Source organism: Meles meles, chromosome X (assembly GCF_922984935.1).
Source record: "Meles meles chromosome X, mMelMel3.1 paternal haplotype, whole genome shotgun sequence".
NCBI classification, from domain to species: domain Eukaryota; kingdom Metazoa; phylum Chordata; class Mammalia; order Carnivora; family Mustelidae; genus Meles; species Meles meles.
The window spans coordinates 63,524,607-63,548,812 of NC_060087.1; the positions used below are offsets into that span (position 1 = coordinate 63,524,607).

At 36.1% G+C, this 24,206-nt stretch overlaps 1 protein-coding gene across 4 annotated transcripts in view; it reads right to left on the reverse strand.

Moving 5' to 3' along the window:
* The window catches only part of CHIC1 (cysteine rich hydrophobic domain 1), a 70,641-nt gene that overhangs the window by 11,203 nt on the left and 35,232 nt on the right, over positions 1-24,206 (reverse strand). For 3 of the 4 annotated variants that reach the window (XM_045995851.1, XM_045995849.1, XM_045995850.1), the window contains one exon: positions 20,129-20,284. The exons of the other annotated variant lie outside the window; for it this stretch is intronic. In XM_045995851.1, coding sequence (XP_045851807.1) covers positions 20,129-20,284 — 156 coding nt within the window. The remainder of the gene's footprint in view (positions 1-20,128; positions 20,285-24,206) is intronic. 4 annotated transcript variants of the gene reach the window in all.

The following is a 24,206-nucleotide window of genomic DNA, read 5'->3' on the forward strand; positions in this document are numbered from 1 at the left end:
TTGTGATCTTGAGTTAGGCAAAGCACCCTTAGATAAGAAGCAAAAGGTACAAGCAAGAAAAATTTAAAAATGATAAATATGACCTAGTCAAAATTAAAAATTTTTGTGTGTCAAAGATACCATTGAGAAAGTGAGAGCCCTTCCAGAATAGCCAGGTGAGAACCCAAGGGAAATTTCTTCCTTGTAGAGACAACTATTAGATTGATCAAGGATACTCAATCAAATGTTCCAGAGATTGATCAAAGGGATTTTTAACAGATTGACAAGTATTTATTCAATAAAGTTATGGACAATAGCTAAGAATATTGGGAGGTCTTGGTAATAAAGCTAGGTAATACACCCATATCTCCACTGCTCTACATTGTGGAAGAACTATTTTAACAAGCTTGGGAGCTGTGTGACAGGTGGTTTCCCATAGCTTCCAGCTCCCTGGAGTGGAACTGCTTTCCTGGGTAAGGGCAGCATCCACTTCCCTAATGCTAACTTCTACAAAATAGGCAAAACAGTTGGTGAAAAGTGCAGTCCCCCTTTCTGTCACTATCTGTTTTGTGGGAAAGCTGATATATTTGGCTTGACAACTGAGTGGCAGTTCCCATCTTCTCAACTTCCTAGGGTAGAAATATTTTGGGTAGATTTGACAGATAGTGAATATTAGCAGATCCTAACCTCCATGGTTCTGGGCTAAAAAAATCCACAGCTAATATCATACCAAATAAGAAAAAAATCATAAATCATAAAATTATTCCAAAACCTGAGAGTTTTTCCTCTAAGACAGGAAAATTCCTCTAAGACAGGAAAAAGACAATGATGCCCACATTTATCACTTCTATTCAACACACTACTGGAAATTCTAGACAGGTCATATTGGCAAGAAAATCAATAAAAGGCATCTAAATTAAAAAGAAAGAAGAAAAATTATCTCTTTATAGGTGATTTTTTTTTATGTGTAGAAAACCCAAAAGAATGTACAAAAAAATCTGTTATAGCTAACAAACGAATTCAGCAGTGTTTCAGGATATGAAATCAACATGCAAAATTCAGTTGCATTTTTACTTTTTTAAAGATTTGATTTATTCATTTGACACAAAAAGAGAAGAGAATGAGCCAGGGAGAAAGGCAGAGGGAGAGGGAGAAGCAGACTCCTTGCTGAGCAAGGAGCCTAATTTGGGGCTCAATTCAGAAACCCTGTGATCATGACTTGAGCTGAAGACAGATGTTTCACTGACTAAGCCACCCAGTTGCCCCCAAAATTCAGTTCCATTTCTATATAATAATAGTAAATAATTCAAAAAAGAAATTCAGAAAATAATTACATTTATAGTAGCACCAAAAAGAATAAAATACTTAATAATAAACTTAAGCAAAGAGGTGAAAGATGTGCACACAGAAAACTACAAAACATTGCTAAAAGAATTTAAAGACCTAAATAAATGTAAAGACATCCTGCATTCATGGATTAGAAGACTTAATATTGCTAAGATGACAATATTATCCAAAATGATCTATAGATTCAATGCAATCCTTATCAGAATCCCAGTGACATTTTTTTTCCCCCTTCCAAATTTTTTTTTTTAATAAACATATAATGTATTTTTATCCCCAGGGGTACAGGTCTGTGAATCGCCAGGTTTACACACTTCACCGCACTCACGATAGCACTTACCCTCCCCCATGTCCATAGCCCCCACCCCCTCTCCCAATCCCACCTCCCCCCAGCAAGCCCCAGTTTGTTTGTGAGATTAAGAGTCATTTATGGTTTGTCTCCCTCCCAATCCCATCTTGTTTCATTTATTCTTCTCCAGTGACATTTTTATAGAAACAGAAAAACATCCTAAAATTCATATGGAATTAAGAGACCACTATTAGGCAGCAATCTTGAAAATGAAGACTATGAAGGACTCACATCTCTGGATTTCATAACTTAGTACAAAGCAATGGTAACCAAAAAAAATGGTATTGGAATAAAGACAGATATATAGATCAATGGAATAGAATAGAACCCAGAAATAAACCTTTGAATGTATATGGTCAACTGTTTTTCAACAAGAGTGCCAACCACTCAATGGGGGAAAGGAATAGTCTCCAATAAATGCTGCAAGGAAAACTGGATATCCACATGCAAAAGTATCAAGTTGGACCCTAAACTTATACCACACACAAAAATTAACTCAAAATGGATCAAAGAACCAAACATAAGAGTGAAAACTTTAAAAGTCTGTGAAGAAAACATTGGAGACAATCTTCATAACATTGGATTTTGCAATTTCTTGGCCCCTGACACTGAAAGCATAGGCAAAAAAGGGGAAAATAGTTTAACTGGACTTCATAAAAATTAAGATCTTTTATGTATCAAATGATACTATCAAGAGAGTGAAACAATTATCTACAGAATGGAAGAAAATATTTGCAAATAATCAGAATACATAAAAACTCCAACTCAACAACAAATAAACAAATTAGTTGCAAAATGAACAAATTACCTATTATTAGAAATGGCCAAGAGTACATGTAAAAAGGCTTAACACAAGTCATTAGAGAAATGCAAAGCAAAAATCACAGATACCACTTCAGACCTATTAGAGTGGCTATTACCAATAAGAAGGAAAATAGCTAATGTTGGTGAGGATTGGCAGAAATTGGAATCTTTATGCATTACTGATGGGAATGTAAAATGGTGCAGCTCCAATGGAAAAGTCTTTCTTTTTCTCAAAAAGCTAAACAATTACCATATGTTTACATATTCTATTCCTAGGTATACTTCCCAAAAGAACTGAAAGTATGGACTTGAACAGATATTTATGTGGCAATGTTAAATGCAGTATTATTCACAAAAGACAAAAAGGTGGTGAGAATTCAGGTGTCCATCAACTGATGAGTGGATAAGCAATGTGGAATATACACAGAATGGACTGTTATTCAGCCATATAAAGGAATTAAGTTCTAAAACATGCTATGACATGGATGAACCTTGAAGACATTAAGCTAAGCAAAACAGTGTCAGGGCAAATACAGAATTACCCTATTTATATGAGGTTTCCTATGGTAGACAAATTTGCAGGCACAGAAAGTAGATTAGAGGTTACCAGGGTCTGAGGGGAAGGGGAATGAGGAGTTATTATTTAATGGCTACAGAGTTTCTGTTAAGGTAATGAAAGATGTGAAAATAGGTAATGGTAATGGTTATACAACATTGTGAATGTAATTAGTGTCAATGAACACTTAAAATGGTAAACTTTATGTTATGTGTATTTTACCACTATAACACATTTTCAGAAAAATCCAGTAAACACAGTAGAAACCAAGAAACGATATCATTAGTTGACCAAAATATAAGGAATTTCTGTATGATATAGATGACCCCGCCCTCAAATGAAAAAACTGAAATTTAAAAAATGCCTGATGCAGACATCTTGGTATGAAAGTATAGGAGCCTGAAAAAGAAGCAAAGATGAACTTGAAGTAACTTTAAATATGCACAGCAAGGAGGACATGTGCACACACACACACACACAAAAAGGAATTAAGCTTCTTACAACAAAGGAATATAATATGCCATGCCATGACCAGAAATAAAAGAAATGAAATTATGATGTCAATGGCTCATTAAGTAGAAAATATCTACAAGGAGACAGAAATTATTAAGAAGAACCAAATGGAATTCTGGAGTTGAGGAGTACAAAACTGAAATAAAAGAACACAAAGTAGATTTGAACTAGAAGAATAATCAGTGAACTTGAAGACAGATCAAAAGATAATATGTAATCTCAAAGCACAGAAAAACAGAATGAAGGAAAATGAAAACAGCCTCAGAGAAATGTTAGCCATCATTAAGGGCACCAATACACATATACTGGGAGTACCATAAAAAGACAAGAGCCAAACAGAAGAAATATTTAATGCAATAATGGTGAAAACTTCTAAATTTAATGAAAAATATTTATCTACACATCTGGGAAGCTCAAGAGGTCCAAGCAGGAATAAACCATAAGGAGATCCATAGCAGATACATTATAGTATAATGCTGAAAAACAGAAAAACTGAAAATCATGAAAGCAGCAAGATGAAATGACTAATTATTTACATGGAAACTACAGTAAGATAGATAGCTGACTTCTGATTAGAAACAATGTAGGGCAGAAGGCAGTTGGTAACAGACTGAAAGTGATGAAAGAAAAAAAGACTGTAGACTTTGGAAAATGAAGGTAATCCATTTAGGCATGTAAAGGCTTGGAAGTTATCTCTCCTGCCCACATATCAAGAAGGAAAAAACAAAACAAAACAAAACAAAACCCTGAACCACCTGAAAACCAACTCCCCTTAGATTCATCAGAGAAGAGAGGTTGTAAAGACTGGAGAGATACACAGATGGATACAAATAAGCACAATTTACCAGGGTAGAAACACAGGAGAGGAAAACTCTGTGGGAACCAGGAGTCAGGTAGCAGGACCTGAACTTGATGAATTGCTGGAAGCTGTGAGCTCAGTGGGGACAAGTTTGAGAGTTAAAAATTCCAAAGAGGCCCAGTCTTGGGGAAGACTCCCACACTTTGAGTTTTATTACCAAAAGCCTTATCAGGTTCTCACAGTGACTGGAGAAAAATCCCTTCATCCTTCCAGTAGGGAAAGGGAAAGAACAGCCACTTTTAAATATTCCCAGAAGGGACACCTGGGTGGCCCTTCAGCTCAGGTCATGATCCCAGGGTCCTGGGATTGAGTGGGCATCAGGCTCCATGCTCAGTGGGGAACCTTGCTTCTCCCTCTGCCTGCTGCTCCTCCTGCTTGTGCTCTCTCACTCTCTCTCTGACAAATAAATAAGTAAACCTTTTAAAAAAATATACCCAAAACATTCTGTTCTTAAAGACTGTTCTTAAGAGAAGCTATTGTACCAGAGCCTGACCAACCTCGGGGAAGGCAAAGACAGAACTCCAGCACCCTCTGGCCTTCCTGTCTCACCTAAAGGGGAAAACAAAAAACTGGGAAGCACTTGTGAAGGGCACAGCTCAGGGGCACAGGGTCACTAAAAAACAGGTCAAATCATAGTACTACAGAGTATTTCCAAGTCTTCCAACACCTTACCACTATGTCAGTAAGGTTTCTTATAATATGGGAATACAACTGAAAGAACTGTGCATCTCAGACAATATTTAATTTTTCTTTTTTTAAAAAATTTATTTATATATTTTTTCAACAAAACAGTATTCATTGTTTTTGCACAACACCCAGTGCTCCATGCAATACGTGCCCTCCCTACTACCCACCACCTGGTTCCCCCAACCTCCCATCCCCGCCCCTTCAAAACCCTCAGGTTGTTTTTCAGAGTCCATAGTCTCTTATGGTTCGCTTCCCCTTCCAATTTCCCTCAACTTCCTTCTCCTCTCCACCTCCCAATGTCCTCCATGATCTCAGACAATATTTAAAATAAATAAGTCAGATGGATGAAAAGTACAGCATAAGGAATACAGTTAATAACAATAACGTTGTATGATGATAGATGGTAACTATACTTATTGTGGTAATAAGCATTGTGTAATGTAGAGAATTATTGAATCACTATGCTGTACACTTGAAACTAATATAATACTGTATGTCAACTGTACTTCAAGAAACAAAAAAAAAAGCAGGCAGAAAGTGAAGATAATTTACTTACAGTCCTTTACACTAGAGAATTTGTTAAATAAATTGTTAGATTAAAGAACAAAAAAAGAAATATCTAGGGAAATCTAAAGAAAACAGGCCAGACAAAACCAAGGACACTGGGGAAAGTTTAGTTTCCAACACTGACAACTATAGCAAACAGTAAATACAGCCAAATGCCTGATAACATAAAATCTTATTTCAAGGCCTTTTTACCTCAGTTTCTTTTACCTAGTACATATGTGTGGCTTTCAAACAAAAAGTAAACACAATAAAAAATGGCAAAAATAGTAGAAGTCATACTAAAAGACACCACAAGCATCAGAATCAGACACAGAAATGGCAGAGATGTTGAAATTATCAACATGTTGGAAATATCAATCAACCAAGACTAATATGTCACATGTAATGCAAAAAGCAGACAACATGAAAGAACAGATATGTATGATGTTAGCAAAGAACTGGACAGATACAGATAATGTTAGCAAAGAAATGGCAACTGTAAGAAAAATTCAAAAGGAAATGGAAGAAAGCCAAAATACCATAACAGAAATAAAGAACACCTTTCATGGGCTCATGAATAGACTGGGCATGGTTGAGGTAAGTATCAGTGAAGACTGAAGATACACCAATAGTAACCTTCAAAACTAAAATAAAAGGAAACAACAAAAGAAGAAGTAGAACATCCCAGAACCAGCAGTCAATTATAAGAGGAGGAATAGACGTATAATAGAAATACCAGAAGGTAAAGAGGGAAAGGAAGAGGAAGGAAGAAAGGAAGAAGTATTTAAAGTAATAGTGACAAGATAATTTCCCCCAAATTAATGAAAGGCATCAAACCATAGGTTGAGCAAGCTCAGAGAGTACAAAGCTAGATACTCAAAAATCTATACCTAGTAATCTCATATTTAAACTGCAGAAAATAGGGGCGCCTAGGTGGCTCAGCTATTGGGCATCTGCCTTTGGCTCAGGTCAAGATCCCAGGATCCTGGCATAGAGTCCTGCACTGGGCTTCGGGCTCTGTGGCAAGCCTGCTTCTGCCTCTCCCACCCCCCTGCTTGTGTTCCCTCTCTCACTCTCTCTCTCTGACAAATAAATAAATAAATAAAATCTTTACAAAAATAAATAAACTGCAGAAAAATCAAGGAAAAATCCTGAATAAAGCCCAGAGGGAAAAATGCCTTACATATAAAGGAGCAAAATAAGAGTTATATCAGACATCTCATTAGATCTCATGTGAGACAAGAAGAGAGTAGAATGAAATAAAGTGTTAGAAGTATCCCCAACCTAGAATTCCACACCCAGCAAATAAATATAGGCTTTCAGACAAAAAGTTGAGGGAACATGTCAACAATAGAACTGTCTTGCAAGAAATGTTAAAAGTTCTTCAGAGAGAAGGAAAATGCTATATTTAAGATACTTAGATCTTCAAGAAGGTTTAGAGAAGGAAAAAAATGAAGGTAAAATAAAATAGCTTATTTCTTTTATTCTTTTTTTTTTTTAGTAAAAGTTTTCATGCTTCTCAATTTGAGGGTTAAAATGGGGTATTTCTCTTATTCTTAATTGATCTAGCAGGTAATAATTTGTTCAAAATAGTAACAACATATTCAATGAGGTTAGCTTATGGATAAGTAAAACAAATGGCAGCAATGTTATAAGGGATGAGAAGGAGAATTGAAAATACTCTGTAAATAAGGTACTTCCACTACCTAAGTGGTAGTGGAAGTGGTATTGTGTTATTTGAAAGTGGTCTTGAATTGGCTATATATATATATACTACAAACTTACTTTAGTTGGCAACCCCTCAAAAAAAAGACTAAAAAGTAGGATTATTGATACTTTAAGGGAAGATTAAAAAAAGATATACAAAATACTCAGTTAAAATCAGATAAGACAGAAAAAGGCTAGGAGACAAAAGCAAAAACAGGAACAAAGAACAAGAGCAATGAATAGAAAACATTAATGAACATGGTAAATATTAACCCAAGTGCATCAATAATCACTGTAAACATCAATGTCTAAATACACCGATTAAAGACTGTTAGCAGATCAAAAAAAAAAAGAAAGGATTCAACTACATATTGTCTATGAGAAACCCACTTTAAATTTAAATGTAAAATCATATAGAGACTAAAAGTAAAGGGATGGACAAAGATATATCATGGTAACACTAATCAAAGGAAAGCTGGAGTTACTTTAGTAATTTCAGACAAAGCAGATTTCAGAGTGGGGAAAATTAACAAATATAATGATAAAAAGGTCAGTTCTTGATATGTCATGGGCATATCAAAAGAGCATCAAACTGTGTGAGGCAAAAACTGACGGAACTGCTAGGAGAAATAGAGGAATCCACTCTTTTTTTAAAAAGATTTTATTTATTTATTTGACAGAGAGAGACAGAGAGAGAGGGACACAAGCAGGGGGAGTGGGAGAGGGAGAAGCAGACTTCCTGCTGAGCTGGGAGCCTGAATTGGGGCTCGATCCCAGGACCCTGGGATCATGACCTGAGCTGAAGGCACATGCTTAATGACTGAGCCATCCAAGTGCCCTGAGGAATCCACTCTTATAGCTGGAGACTACAACAGCCCTTTACCAGTAATGAATAGATCAATCAGGCAGAAAGTCAGTAAAGACATAAAAAAACTCAATAGCACCATTGATCAGCTGGATATAATTAACATCTACAGACTACTTTATCAAACAATAGCAAACTACATATTATTCCAGGCTCACATGGAATATTCATCAAGATAGATCACATTCTGGGTCCTAAAACACAACTTAACATATTTCAAAAAGCAGAAATCACACAATGCATACCCCCAGACAACAGTGGAATTAAACTAGAAATCAACAACAGAAAGGTAGCTGGAGGGGGGCTCATGGGTGGCTCAGTGGGTTAAGCCTCTGCCTTTGGCTCAGGTCATGATCTCAGGGTCTTGGGATTGAGCCCCACATTGGGCTCTCTGCTCAACAGGGAGCCTGCTTCCTCCTCTCTCTCTGCCTGCCTCTCTGCCTACTTGTGATCTCTCTGTCAAATAAATAAATAAAAAAAAGAAAGGTAGCTGGAAAATTCCCAGATGCTTAAGATTAAACAGCACATTTCTTTCTTTTAGGGTGGGGGAGGAGCAGAGGGAGAGAGATTCCCAAGCAGGCTCCATACTCAGCACAGAGCTGGATGCAGGGCTTGATCTCACAACCCCAAGATCATAACCTGAGTCGAAATCAAGAGTCAGATGCTTAACTGACTGAGACACCCAGGTGTTCCTAAATAGCACATTTCTTTTTAAAAAAATTTAAATTCAATTAGCCAACATAAAGTACATCATTATTTTCAGATATAGAGTCCAGTAATACATCAGTTGGATTTAACACCCATTGCTCATCACATCACATGCCATCCTTAATACCTATCACCCAGTTACCCCATCCTTCCCCCATCATCCCCCCACAGCAACCTTTGGTTTGTTTCCTATAGTTAAGAGTCTCTCATGGTTTGTCTCCCTCTCTGATTTTTTCCCATTCAGTTTTCCTGACTTTCCCCTATGATCCTTTGCATTATTTCTTAAATTCCACATATGAATGGAAGCATATGATAATTGTCTTTCTCTGATTGACTTATTTCACTCAGCATGATAGCCTCCAGTTCCATCCGCATTGATATAAATGGTAAGATTTCAACCTTTTTGATGGCTGAGTAATATTCCATTGTATAACTATACCACTTCTTTTTCCATTCCTCTAGATGCCAATGGACATCTGGCTCCCTCCACAGCTTGGCTACTGTGGACAATGCTGCTATAAACATTGGGGTCCATGTGTCCCTTTGGATCACTGCATTTGTATCTTTGGGTTAAATACCTAGTGGTGCAATTGCTAGGTCATAGGGTAGCTCTATTTTTAACTTCTTGAGGAATCACTATACAGTTTTCCAGAGTGGCTAAGCAGCACATTTCTAAATAATATAGGTCAAGAAGGAATCTCAGGAGAAACTTAAAAATATATAAAACTAAATAAAAATGAAAACACAACTAATCGAAATTTGTGGGATTCAGTGAAAGCTGTGCTTAGACAGAAATTTGCAGCATCAAATGCATAGAGTAGAAAAGAAGACCTAAAATCAATCATGTAAGTTTGCACTTTAGAAAAAGAACAAATTAAACCCAAAGTAAAAAGAAAGAGGTAATACAAATTAAAGCAGGAATCAGTGAAATTGATAACAGGATTCCAATAGGGAAAATCAACAAAATTAAAAACTGGTTCTTTGAAAGACTAGTAAAAAGAGTCGATTTTTAGCCAGGTTGAGTAAGGGAAAAAAGACAAAAGTTACTAATATCAGAAATGAAATGGGTTATCATTAATGATGCCATGAATACTAAAAGGATAATAAAGGAATATTATTAACAACCCCATGCCCATGAATTTGTTAAGCAAAATGAAATGGACCAATTACTTGAAGGATACAATCTATTAAAACTCACACAAGGAGAAACAGACAATTCTTAGATAGAACCCAAAGCACCAGGAATTAAAAAAAAAGTTGATAAGCTGGACTTTATCAAAATTAAAAACTCTACTCTGTAAGAGATGCTGTTAGAAGAATGAAAAGACAAGACAAAGACTGGAAGAAAATATTTTGAAAACAAATACCTGATAGAAGACTCGTATCCAAAATATATAAAAAGTGTTTAAAATTTCACAATAATAAACCAGAAACCCAATTAAGATATGTCTAGCAGAAAAATCTCAAAGAAGATATATAGATGACAAATCAGTACATAGAAAGATGCTCAATATCATATAACTTTAGGGCACTGCAAATTAAAAAAACAGTGAGATACCACTATGCACGTCTTAGAAGGTTCAAAATCCAAAATACTGTCAACACCAATGTTGACAAGAACATGGAGCAACAGAAAGTCTTTTTTTTTTTTTTTTTAAGATTTTACTTATTTGAGAGACAGAGAGTGAGAGTGAGAGGGAGGGAGAGAATGAGAGACAGAGAGAGAGTGCGTGCGCACAAGCAGGGTGAAGGGCAGAGGGAGAATCAAACTCCCTGCTGAGCAGGGAAGCTGGACACAGGCTCCATCTGGAGACTCCAGGATCATGACCTGAGCCAAAGGCAGGCACTTAAGTGACTGAACCACCCAGGCACCTCGCAAGAAAAAGTCTTATGCATTGTTAGTGGGAATGTAAAATAGTATAGCCACTTTGGAAGAGGACTTGGCAGTTTCTTACAAAACTAAACATAATCTTACCATATGATCCAGAAATTATACTCCTTGTTTTCTTACCCAAATTACTTGAAATTTGCTGACTGAAATTTGCTGAATGTTTGTAGCAGCCTAATACATAACTGCCAAACTTTGAATGCAATGAAGACATCCTTCACTAGCTGGGTGGGTAAACAAACTGTAGTACATCCAAACAACAGACTTATTCAGTAGGGGCACCTGGGTGGCTCAGTTAGTTAAGTGGCCAACTTTTGATTTTGACCCAGGTCCTGGGATCAAGCCCTGTGTGGGCTCTGCACTCAGCGGGGAGTTTGCTTGAGGATTCTCTCTCCCTCTGCCCCTCCCCCCACTTGTGCCTTCTCTCTCAAACAAATAAATAAACCTTTCAAAAAGAATATTATTCAGCAAAAAAAAGGACCTATCAAACCACAAAAAGACATGGAGAAACCTTAAATGCATGTGGCAAGTGAAAGAAGCCAATCTGAAAAGACTATATCTTGTATGATTTAAACTATGACATTCTGGAAAAGGCAAAATTATGGAGACAGTTAAAAGTTCAGTGATTGCTTGGGATTTTGGGGTGGGAGGGAGAAGCAAAGAGGTGTAGCATGGTGGATTTTTCAAGGGGTGAAATTATTATTCCATAATACTGTAATAATGAATACATGTCATTATACACATCAAAATCCAGAGAATGTACAACATAAAGAGTGAATTCTGATGTAAATCAAGGACTTTATTAATAATGATGTGTCAACATTGGCCTCATCAGTTTTAACAATTGTACTTCAACAGTACAAGATGTTAATAATAGGGGAAATTGGGAGTTGCGTGAAGAGGATATATGGAAACTGTACCTTTTTCTCATTTTTTCCCCATATACCTAAAATTGATAAAAAAATAGGATGTTAATTTTATATATCAAAGAGTAGAGACAAAATGAGGACATTCATAGATAAAAACTGACAGCATCTGTTGCCTGCAGACCTACTGTACAAGAAATACTATGAGAAGGGCACCTGGGTGGCTCAGTGGGTTAAGTCTCTGCCTTCAGCTCAGGTCATGATCTCAGGGTCCTGGGATCAAGCCCCGCATTGGGCTCTCTGCTTGGCGGGGAGCCTGCTTCCTCCTCTCTCTCTCTGCCTGTCTCTCTGCCTACTTCTGATCTCTCTCTGCCAAATAAATTAAAAATTAAAAAAATAATAATAACTTTAAAAAGAAATACTATGGGGGTGCCTGGGTGGCTCAGTGGGTTAAAGCCTCTGCCTTCGGCTCAGGTCATGATCTCAGGGTCCTGGGATCGAGCCCCACATCGTGCTCTCTGCTCCATGGGGAGCCTGCTTCCTCCTCTCTCTCTGCCTGCCTCTCTGCCTAGTTGTGATTTCTCTCTGTCAAATAAATAAAAAAAATATTAAAAAAAAAGAAATACTATGGGAAATTCTTCAGGCTGAAATCAAGGGACACAAGATATTGAGTCCACATATAGAAAAAGGAAAATTCTGGGGCACCTGGGTGGCTCAGTAGGTTAAGCATCTGACTTCTGGCTCAGGTCATGATTGCAAGGTCCTTAGACTGAGCCCTGTCATGATCGCAAGGTCCTGGGACTGAGCCCCATGTCAGGCTCTAGGCTCAGCTGAGAGTCTGCTTGCCCCTCTTCCTCTGCCCCTCCTCCTGCTCATGCTCTTTCCACCTCTCTCTTAAATAAGTAAGTAAGTAAGTAAATAAATAAATAAATATCTTTTTTTAAAGAAAGAAAAAGGAAAATTCTAAGAAGCTCAAAGAATTCCAACTAGGTTAAACTCAAAAAGATATATCCTGAGAGAAACTATAATCAAACTTGAAAGCCAAAAACAAGGAGAGAAATCTTGAAAACAGCAAAGGAGGAGTGACTGTTGTATTCAAGGGGTCCTCACTAAGATTAACTGTTGTTTTCACATCAGAAACCATGAGGTTCAGAAGCAGTGGAATGGTGTATTTCACGCGTTAAAAGTAAGACTGTCATCTGAGAATTCTAGATATGACAAAACTACCCTTCAAAAAACAAAAAAGGGAGAAATTAAGACATTCCCAAATGAATAAGCACTGAGGGAGTTCATTCCTATGAGAATTATCTGTAAGAAATGTTAAAGAGAGTCCTTCAGCCTGAAATAAAAGAACATTAGAAAATAACTCAAGACATATGAGGACATAATGCCAGTAAAAGTAACTCAATAAATAAATGTAAAAGACAGTATTGTTTTGTTTTTACTTTAGAACTCCTCTTTTCTACCTATGTGATTTAAAAATGCATAAAATAAAATTATGAATCTATGTTAATAGATATAAATATATAAAGATATAATTGTGATAATAACATATAACGGGAGGAGGTATGCATATGTACAGGAGCAGAGTTTGTGTATTATCAAAACTAAGGTGATATTAAACTAGTGTGTTTTAAGGTGGGTGTTAAGGAGGGCACATATTGCATGGAGCACTGGGTGTGGTGCATAAACAATGAATCTTGGAACATTGAAAAAAATAAAATTAAATAAAAAAAACAAAACCCCCAAAAAGATGTTAATTATAATCCCCAAGAAACAACTAAGAAAATAAATAACTAAGAAATATATTCAAAAAAAGGACATGAGAAGGTATACGGTACATTACAAAAATCAGTTAAATGTAAAATAAGGAAGTAAGAGTAACTGAGTTAAAAAATATATGACATATGGAAAACAAATAGGAAAATGGCAGAAGTCCTTCCTTATCTGTTATAGACTGAATTACTTTCCCCCAGTTCATATATTGAAGTCACAACTGCCCATACCTCCGAATGTGACCATATCTGGATATAAGGTTTTTAAAGAGGCAATTAAGTTAAAATGAGATAATCAGGGTGAGCTATAATCCAATATGACTAATCACTTCTGATAAGGATACAGACATGTTTAGAGGGAAGACCAGGAAAAGACTCAGAGAGAAAACGGCCACCTATAAGTCAAGGAGAGAAACTTCAGAGAAAAAATAATCTCTCCCAACATCTTGATCTCAGACTTATAGTCTCCAGAACTGTGAGAAAATAAATTTGTTGTCTAAACCACCGAGTCTGGGGTAGTTTATTAAGGTAGTGCTGGCAAACTAATACGTTACCATTAATCACTTTAATTGTATGTAGAGTGAACTCTCAATTCAAAGGTAGAGATTTGCAGAATTAATTTAAAAAACATAATCCATCTGGGGTGCCTGGGTGGCTAAAGTGGTTAAGCATCCAACTCTGGATTTTTAGCTCAGGTCTTTGTCTAAGGGTCCTGAGTTTTAGCCCTACACTGGGCTCCATGCTGGGTGTGGAGTCTACTTAAAAAACAATAAAACATAATCCATCTATATCCTGTCTACATAAGAATCCATTTAGATTCAGAGACAGAAATAGTTCCACAGTGAGAGGATGGAAAAACTACTCCATGTAAATAGTAACAACAACAACAAGAGCTGAGATGGCTGTAATAATATGAGACAAAATGATTTTAAGTAAAGAAAATGTTACAAGTGAAAAAGATGGACAGTGTATAGGTCTTAATATGCTCAGGCTGTTACAACAAGTACAATAGACTCAGTGACTTAAATAGCAGAAATCTATTTCTCATAGTTCTAACAGATGGGAAATCTTAGATGAGATGGTTTGTTGAGTTCAGGTGAGAGCCCTTATCCTTGGCTTCCTTGGCCCCTGGCTGGCAGATAGCTTCCTTATTGCTGTGACCTCACATGGTAGAGAAAAAGCAAGCTCTGGTCTTTTCTTACAAAGGCACTAATTCCATCATGAGGACCCCACCCTCATGACTCCATCTACACCTACTTACCTCTCAAAGACCAAAATACCATCCACCTCCAAATATCATCGAATTAGTGGGGAGAGCTTCAACATATAAATTTTGGGAGGAAACAAACATTAATTCCATACCAGCATACTTCATAAAAACATAAACCAATCAATAAGAAATTACAATTATAAAAACAAACATAGCTAAACACACACCTACACAATGTGTGAAGCAAAAACTGACCAAACTGAAGAGAGAAATAGATAGTTCTACAATAATAGAGATTTCAATACCCCACTTTCAATAATGAGTAGAACAACTATGAAGATGATCAATAAATAAATATAGGGCTTTGGGGCGCCTGGGTGGCTCAGTGGGTTAAAGCCTCTGCTCTCAGCTCAGGTCATGATCCCAGGGTCCTGGGATCAAGCCCCGCACCAGGCTCTCTGCTCTGCGGAGAGCCTGCTTCCTCCTCTCTCTCCATGTCTGCCTCTCTTGCCTACTTGTAATCTCTGTTTGTCAAATAAATAAATAAAATTAAAAAAAATAAATAAATACATACAGGGCTTGGACAACACTGTCCACCAACTATACCTAACACATATATGGAACACTCTGTCCCACAACAATATAATACAAATTCTTCTCAAGTGTACTGGAGTATTCTCCAGGATAGGCCATATGTTATGCCATTAACCAAGTCTCAATAAATTTAAAAAGAGTTAAGTCTTACAAAGTATGAAACTAGAAATCGTAAGAGAAGAAAAACATATTCACGTTGCAAGACTGAGAGAACAGTCTCTTTCCTCTGAACACCCCTCTCAATTTAGCAAATATTATAGCAAAAAAAGGGTAAAAGTTATTTTAAAATGGTGGCATGAATAGGCCTGAAAGTTGACTTATAATATCACAGTTGTTTCAGCAGTAAATGTAAGAATGGGTAAATGAAAACCTTCACTTCAGGTGTCATGTAGCCATAGAATCCTAGTAGAGCCAAGAGCAACTAGAAGTTGCTCAGGGTACCCTAATTTTTATTTCTTTTTTTTTTTCATCTAATTTGTTACAAAACATATTCATGAAGTATACTAGCTAAAAAAATGTTCATAAGGCAGTTTACAAAGAAGTTCTTTTCTTGGAAACATTTTACAATCAGTTTACATAGCAACCTTGTGATATAGGCAGTGTAACCACATTATTTCCATTTTATTTTGTGGATAACACAGATATGACTTTCATAAAGCTAGATACCTAGAGTTGGCTAGAGTAGGGTGGCAAATGGTAGCTCTCAGGCAAAATCTGGCATGCTGCCTGTTTTTGTAAATAAAGTTTTACTGGAACACAGCAATGTTCACTCATTTGCATATTGCTTATGGCTGCTTTCATAATAAAACCATAGAGCTAGAAGGTTGCAACAGAGACCTCTGGCTCACAAAGCCTTAAGTATTTACTATTTTGTCCTTTAAGAAATATTTGTCTGCTAGAGAATTAAAACTCATTGAGCTGTATATCATACCACTTATCCTAATGTTTCTTGTCCCAGCAATAGGAAATACGACCTAGGCAACATGATGTAGTCAAGAGAATACAATGTTACAGGAGACAGAAACCAAACCAAACAAAAAAAATATTTTTCTGGATGTGTCATTTACTATGTGACACTGGGAAACTCACTTTACCTCTCTGAATCTGTTTCCACACCTGTAAAATAAGGGATTTGGGCTATATGAATGCTAATCAATCATCTTTCCAATTAAACTATTAGAGTTTATACAACTTAGTTTACAGATTATGAAGCAGCAGTGATGACATAAAAGTTCTTAAATTATTTTTATTTTTAAAAATTTCTACATGTGGACTAAAAGGCAGTGAGGCACCTTAAATTTCTTTATCATCACACTACCTTAAAAGTAAGTAGTACTAAAAAAAATAAGTAGTACTGAGACACATGGGTGGCTCAGTTGGTTAAGTGTCTGCCTTTGGCTTAGGTCCTGATCCCAGAGGGCTGGGATCGAGCCCCTCATCGGGCTCCCTGCTTAGCTGGGAGCCTGCTTCTCCCTCTTCCTCTGCCATTCCCCTTTCTTGTGCTCTCCAGCTCTCTCTCTCTCTCTGTCAAATAAATAAAATCTTTAAAAAAGTAAGTAGTAGTAGCCTGATTCTATCAGTGAGGAAAATTGAAGCTCCAGAAAGGGCAGTATCTTACACAAGGTTACCAACATGTGCTTAGTGTTTTGTAGTGTGTTAACAACACAGCATGTACAAAACCAAGGGCCATAACTATAAAGTGTACAGAGCAAGGCAGATAACGTAAATGCTGGGTGGTTCTGTGGTGAACCAGAGACCTCATGTCCTATTTAAAGGAAGAAGTTACCACTCAGCTAGGGTCAACTGCTGAAAGATTTTAAGAGAGGCTGGCTATCTCAAATTTTATTTTAAATACTCCAATTTTTAAGTGTTGGCAATTCATTCAAATGTTGAAAAAAACAGAATGGTCTAGATGTGGCCCAGAAGATGAAAATTTGAAAATCTGTACTTAAAAAATCTTTCTATTTTATTATTTTTTTGAAGAGTTTATTTATTTATTTGACAGAGAGAAACACAGAGAGCACAAGCAGGGGGAGTGGCAGGCAGAGGGAGAAAGAAAAGCAGGCTTCCCACTAAGCAGGGAGCCTGATGTAGGGCTTGATCCCAGGACTATGAGATCATGACCCAAGCCAAAGAGAGACGCTTAACTGTCTGAGCCACCCAGGTGCCCCTAAATAAATATTTTTAAATTGACATTTTAGTGATCTAAGAATACAGATGGTCCCTGATTAATAATCATTCTACTTATGATTTTTTCAACTTCCTGATGGTGTGAAAGCTATATGCATTCAGTAGAAACTGTACTTACAATGCTGGATTATGATCTTTTCCTGGGCTAGTAATATGCAGTATAATACTCTCTTGTGATACTGAACAGTGGCAACAAACCACAGCTCCCAGTCACCCATGCCATCATGAGGGTAAACAACTGATACACTTAAAGCCATTCTGTACCTGTGCAACCATTCTGTTTTTCACTTTCAGTACAGTATCCAATAAATTACATGAGCTATTCAATACTTTATTATAAAATATGCTTTGTGTTAGATTTTGCCCAGCTATAGGCTAATGTAAGTGCTGTGAACACATTTAAGGTAGTCTTGGTTAATCTATTATGTTTGGTATGTTACATGTATTAAAAGCATTTTACACTATTGATATTTTCTTTTACTTTTTAGAACTCATAGAGCAATTTAGTAATGTGGCAGGATACAAAACCAATGCACAGAAATCAGTTGCTTTCCTATACACTAACAATGTAACTGTAGAAAGAAAAATTAGGGAATCAATTCCATTTATGAGCAATAAAAACTGTAAGATCCCTTGGAATAAACCTAACCAAATAGGTGAAGTATCTATACTCTAGAAACTACAGAACACTTACAAAAGAAAGTGAAGAAAACACAAAAAGATGGAAAAACATTCCATGTTCATGGATTGGAAGAATAAACATTGTTAAAAAGTCTACACTGCCCAGAGCAACCTATACTTTCAACACCACTCCAATCAAAATATCATCAGCATTTTTCAAAGTGCTGAAATAAACAATCCTAAAAGCAATGGAACCAGAAAAGACCCCGAATGCCCAAGAAAATGTTGAAAAAGAAAAACAAAGCTGGGGGAATCACGTTGCCTGACTTTAAGCTATACTACAAAGATGCAATTGCCAAGACAGCACGGTACTGGCACAAAAACAGACACATAGACCAATGGAACAGAATAGAGAGCCCAGATATGGACCCTCAACTCTATGGTCAAATAATCTTTGACAAAGCAGGAAAAAAGATCTGGTGAAAAAAAAGACAGTCTCTTCAATAAATGGTTGGGAAAATTGGACAACTATATACAGAAGAATGAAACTCAACCATTCTCGTACACCATACACAAAGATAAACTTTAAATGGATGAAAGACCTCAATGTGAGATAGGAATCCATCAAAATCCTAGAGGAGAACATAGGCAGTAACCTCTTCAACACTGGCACAGCAACTTCTTTCAAGATACATCTCCAAAGGAAAGGGAAACAAAAGTGAAAATGAACTTTTTGGACTTCATCAAGATAAAAAGCTTCTATATAGCAAAGGAAACAGTCAACAAAACAAAGAGGCAACATGGAATGGGAGAAGATATTTGCAATTGACAGTGTAGATAAAGGGCTGATATCCAAGATCTATAAAGAACTTCTCAAATTCAAACCCAAAAAGACCAAATAATCAATTCAAAAAATGGTCAGAAGATATGAACAGACATTTCTCCAAGGAAGACATACAAATGGCCAATAGGCACATGAAAAGATGTTCAACATCAGTCGGTATCAGGGAAATATAGATCAAAATGACAGTGAGATATCACCACACACCTGTCAGAATGGCTAAAATTAACAACTCAGGAAATAACAGATATTGGCAAGGATGTGGAGACAGGGGAACTCTCTTACACTGTTGGTGGGAATGCAAACTGGTATAGCTACTCTGGAAAACAGTATGGAGGTTCCTCAAAAAGTTAAAAATAAAGTTACCCTATAAACCAGCATGTGCACGACTAGATATCTACCCAAAAGATACAAACACAGTAATTCAAAGGGGCACGTGCACCTCAATGTTTACAGCAGCAATGTCCACAACAGCTCAAATATGGAAAGAGCCCAGATGTCTATCAACAGATGAGTGGATAAAGAAAAGGTGGTGTGTGTGTGTGTGTGTGTGTGTGTGTGTGTGTGTGTATGTGTGTATATATATACATATATATATATATATATACACACATAAAATGGAATATCACTCAGCCATCAAGAAGAATGAAACCTTGCCATTTGCAATGATATGGATGGAAGTAGAGGATATTATGCTAATTGAAATAAGTCAGTCAGAGAAAAACAAATACCATATGATTTTGCTCAAATGTGGAACTTAAGAAAAAAAACAAATGAACATAGAAGGGAAGGAAAAATAAAATAAGATGAAAATTGAGAGGGAGGCATACCATAAGAGACTCTGAACTCTAGGAAACAAACTGTGCGTTGCTGGAGGGGAGGTGGGGAGAGGGAAGGGATAATTGGGTGATGGGTGAAAGGAGAGCACTTGATGAAATGAACACTGGGTGTTATATGCAACTGATGGATCATTAAATTCTATCCCTGAAACTAATAAAAAATAATAGTCAAAAAAAGAGAAAAAAATAAAATGATGGGAAATCATATTAAGGGACAAAGTGTTAATAAAGGCTGGACAAATTACTTTATCTTTCTGTCCCTAAGCTTGTCTCTAGAATGAGGCTAACACTGTTAAAAGAATTTTAAAAAATCATGTAACATACTAGGTACATATAAGCGATCAATAAATGTTAGCTCTACAGTTATACAATAAAATGGTTACTCACTCTTTTGTTGAGACAAATAACAGGCCACAGGCTGCAACCCAGTGTGCAACAGCAGCAGAGACAACCACATAGTAGCCATTTCACATTGACTGGGAGAGCCTTTTTCAAACATGCATTCACACGGCCAATGCTGGTCTTAAATTCTTCCGGGGCCACCTATAACAAGGGTGCAATCTTTACTTAACATTTTGTGGGCAGCTTTCCACTATTTATCTCTAAATGTAAAGAAAATGTTTGTCTTTTACAAACACTTTAAGGAATTACATGTCTAAATAGATTTCCTCCTTTAATGTATTACCATACTCTTGGATGACATTAGAAAGCAAAACAATATAATTTCATGTTTACAGAACTTAATTCTGATGTTCAAAAATAATCTTCTGAAATTCCCAGCATTAAAATGACAACAGAATTGGTGGTAAAGAATACCTGTCAAGCAGTTTTTCTACCAAACATTCTCATTATTCAGGCAATATTATAGTCTCCAATTATTCTCGCTAGTAAGTCCAGAAGCATAATGTAACAATAAAAACCTAAATACTGCCAGAGGAAATGGAATTAAAATTAGACTCTGGTAATATTCCTGGATTACTTTTAAATAGGCAACTCTTGAAACTTTCTCCCTGGCAAATTTGCAGCACAATTTTAATACCTGCCTAATACCTTTAATACCTAAAAATCATTTGTAGGGAAAAGTTACACTAACAAGACAGTGAGGAATGAGGACATTAAAAAAGAGTCTTAATATTCAGCATAAAATGTACTAAAAAAACTGCTATAAATTTTGAAAATTTTTTTTTTTAAAGATTTTATTTATTTATTTGACAGAGAGAGAGATCACAAGTAGGTAGAGAGGCAGACAGAGAGAGAGGAGGAAGCAGGCTCGCCGCGGAGCAGAGAACCCGATGCGGGGCTCGATCCCAAGACCCTGAGATCACGACCCGAGCCGAAGGCAGCGGCTTAATCCACTGAGCAAATTTAATATTTTAATTACTACCACCATGCCTGGAAGTGGCTGCTGGTGCCTCTCTGTAAACAATGACAAAGTTAGTTCAAAGGCAAGAGCATGACAGGCATAATTAGATTTATACTGAAAATTCTGCTTGAAGGTTATACAATTCAAAGGCATACTAAAAATAGTTTGCTTTCAGTGAAATCACATTTGTGGATCACAAAAATTATTCTCTTTCATTTAGAAAGCTGTCAGACTGTAAAATCTATGGGAAAAAATTCTAGCATCTGGCTGGGCATGCAAAAATTATGAAAATATTAGAAAAAATAAGCTGCTATAAAATAAAAACCCCATTAACACATTAGGTGTATAAAATATGGAGTTTGACAACTCTTCCAAGTAAAAATTGTACTACACCATCATGATTAAAACATTATACTAGCTTTATTAGAATTGTTCATGCCACACAATAAAGTTAATTGCTTAACCCATACATTTGATTTTCTTCCTAATATGTTAACCAACAAAAGCTGTAAAATTGCAAGGCTCAAAACTGTTTTTACATGGGTATGTAAACTAATCTATAAACTCCAACTAAATTGCTGGCAATATTACTTAAGACAATCACTGAGTAAAAAGAATTTCAATTAAATGACTAACTTCCTGGGGTAAATATGAAAATAAATTCAGAGAACCAAGCCTTGTAACTGAAAAACAGAAAATGCTAACAGGTTAAGCATATTAGACAAAAAATGAAGATTTTGATTCTAGTTACTTATTAGCTATGAAAAATTATAGGCAAATTCATTTAATTTTTCTGAGTTTTAGTTTCTCCTATATAAAATGAAAATAATAACCTTTGTCTCATATATCTTACAGGAAATGGACCTCATATCTTAAAAAGAACCTCATTAACCAGATTGCTTTGAAAAAGGAAGCCACTTCCTCTTGACTAGATTTGGAGAAAGAAGAGCAAAGCTCTCTTTTGCATGGTCTCACTTGAAGGCAAGGCATTTGATCAGGTAACCATTAATAATCCATAGCCTTGCTACATGTTCCATTATAAACAAAAGGATAATTAGCTACATATTGTTTTTCTCTTTTTCATTTTAATTCCAGTAAGTTAACATACAGTGTTATATTAGTTTCAGGTGTATAATAGAGTAATTCAACAGTTCCATACATTACCCTGTGCTTTTCGAGACAAGTGCACTCCTTAATCCCCATCACTACTTCACTCATCCCCCCATAACCATCAGATTGTTCTCTATAATTAACAGTCTGTTTCTCGCTTTGTCTTATTTTTTCCCCTTTACTTGTTTTGTATCTAAAATTCCACATACGAGTGAAATCTTATGGTATTTGTCTTTCTCTGGCTGACTTATTTCATTTAGCATTATATATACTATCTAGTTCCATCCATGTTGTTGCAAATGGCAATAATCCATTCCTTTATATGGCTGAATAATATTGCATTTTGTGGATATATCTATATCTGTATCTGTAACTATATATCACATTTTCTTTATCCATTCATCAGTCCATGGACACTTAACTGCTTCCATACCTTGCCTCTTGTAAATAAGGCTGCTATAAACACTGAGGTGCATATATCCCTTTGAATTAGTGTTTTCATATTCTTTGGGTAAATACCCAGCAGTGTGATTGCTGGATGATAAAGTTCTATTTTTAACTTTTTTGAGGCACTTCCATACTGTTTTCCATAGTGGCTGCACCAGTTTGCATTCCCCACAGTACATGAGTGTTCTTTTGTCTCCACATCGTTCTTATGGTAGTACCATACTGTTTGGGTTATTATGGCTTTGAAATATAACTTGAAGTCTGAAATTGTGATGCCTCCAGCTTTGGTTTTCTTTTTTAAGATTGCTTTGGTTATTTGGGGTCTTTTGTGGTTCCAGACAAATTTTAGGACTGTTGATTCTAGTTGTGTGAAAAATGCTGCTGTAGACTGCATTAAATCTATAGACTGCTTTGGGTAATATAGGCATTTTAATAATATTTGTTTTTCCAATCCATGAGCATGGAATGTCTTTCCGTTCCTTTGTATTGTCTTGAATTTCTTTCATCAGTCATTTATGGTTATCAGAGTACAGGTCTTTTACCTCGGGGTTAGATTTATTCTTAGGTGTCTTATTATTTTGGATGAAATTGTAAATGGGATGTTTTCTTAATTTCTCTGGCCCTTCATTGTTAGTGTATAGAAATGCAGCAGATTTCTGTACATTGGTTTTGTATCCTGTGACTTTACTAAATTTGTTTATCAGTTCTAGCAATTTTTTGGTGGGGTCTTTAGGATTTTCTATATATAGTATCATGCCATCTGCAAATAGTGTAACTTTTACTTCTTCCTTGCTGATTTGGATGCCTTTTCTTTTTGCGGTCTGACAGCTGTGGCAAGGACTTACAGTACTATGTCGAATACAGGTGGTGAGAGCAGACATCCCTGTTTTGTTCTGTTTTTCAGCATTAAGGATGATGTTAGCTGCGGGTTTTTCATAGGTGGCCTTTATTATGTTGAGGTATATTCCCTATAAACTTTTTTTGTTAAGAGTTTTTATCATGAATGTGCATTTGAAAATATGTGTATTCTGCTGTCCTAGGAGGGAATATTCTGAATATCTGTTAAGTTCATCTGTTCCAGTGTGTCATTCAAAGCCATTGTTTACTTATTGATGTCCTGTTTAGACGATCTGTCCACTTGATGTAAGTGTGGTGTTTAAGTTCCCTACTATTACTGTATTATTATGGATTAGTTCCTTTATGTTTGTTATTAACTGTTTACATATATAATTTACATTTAAACAATTGTCATATCTTCATGTATCTCCATATATCTTATAGCATATAATTCATATATCATACAATTCATATATCTTCATGTTGGATTATCCCGTTTATTATTATATATTGTCCTTTGTTTCTTGTTACAGTCTTTGGTTTAAAGTCTGTTTTGTCTGATATAAATGTTGCTATTCTGGCTTTCTTTTGATATCCATTTGAATGTTAAATGTTTCTCAATCCTCTCACTCTCAATCTGTAGGTGTCCTTAGGTCTAAAATGGGCCTCTTGCAGGCAGCAAATAGATGGGTGTTTTTTATTCTTTTT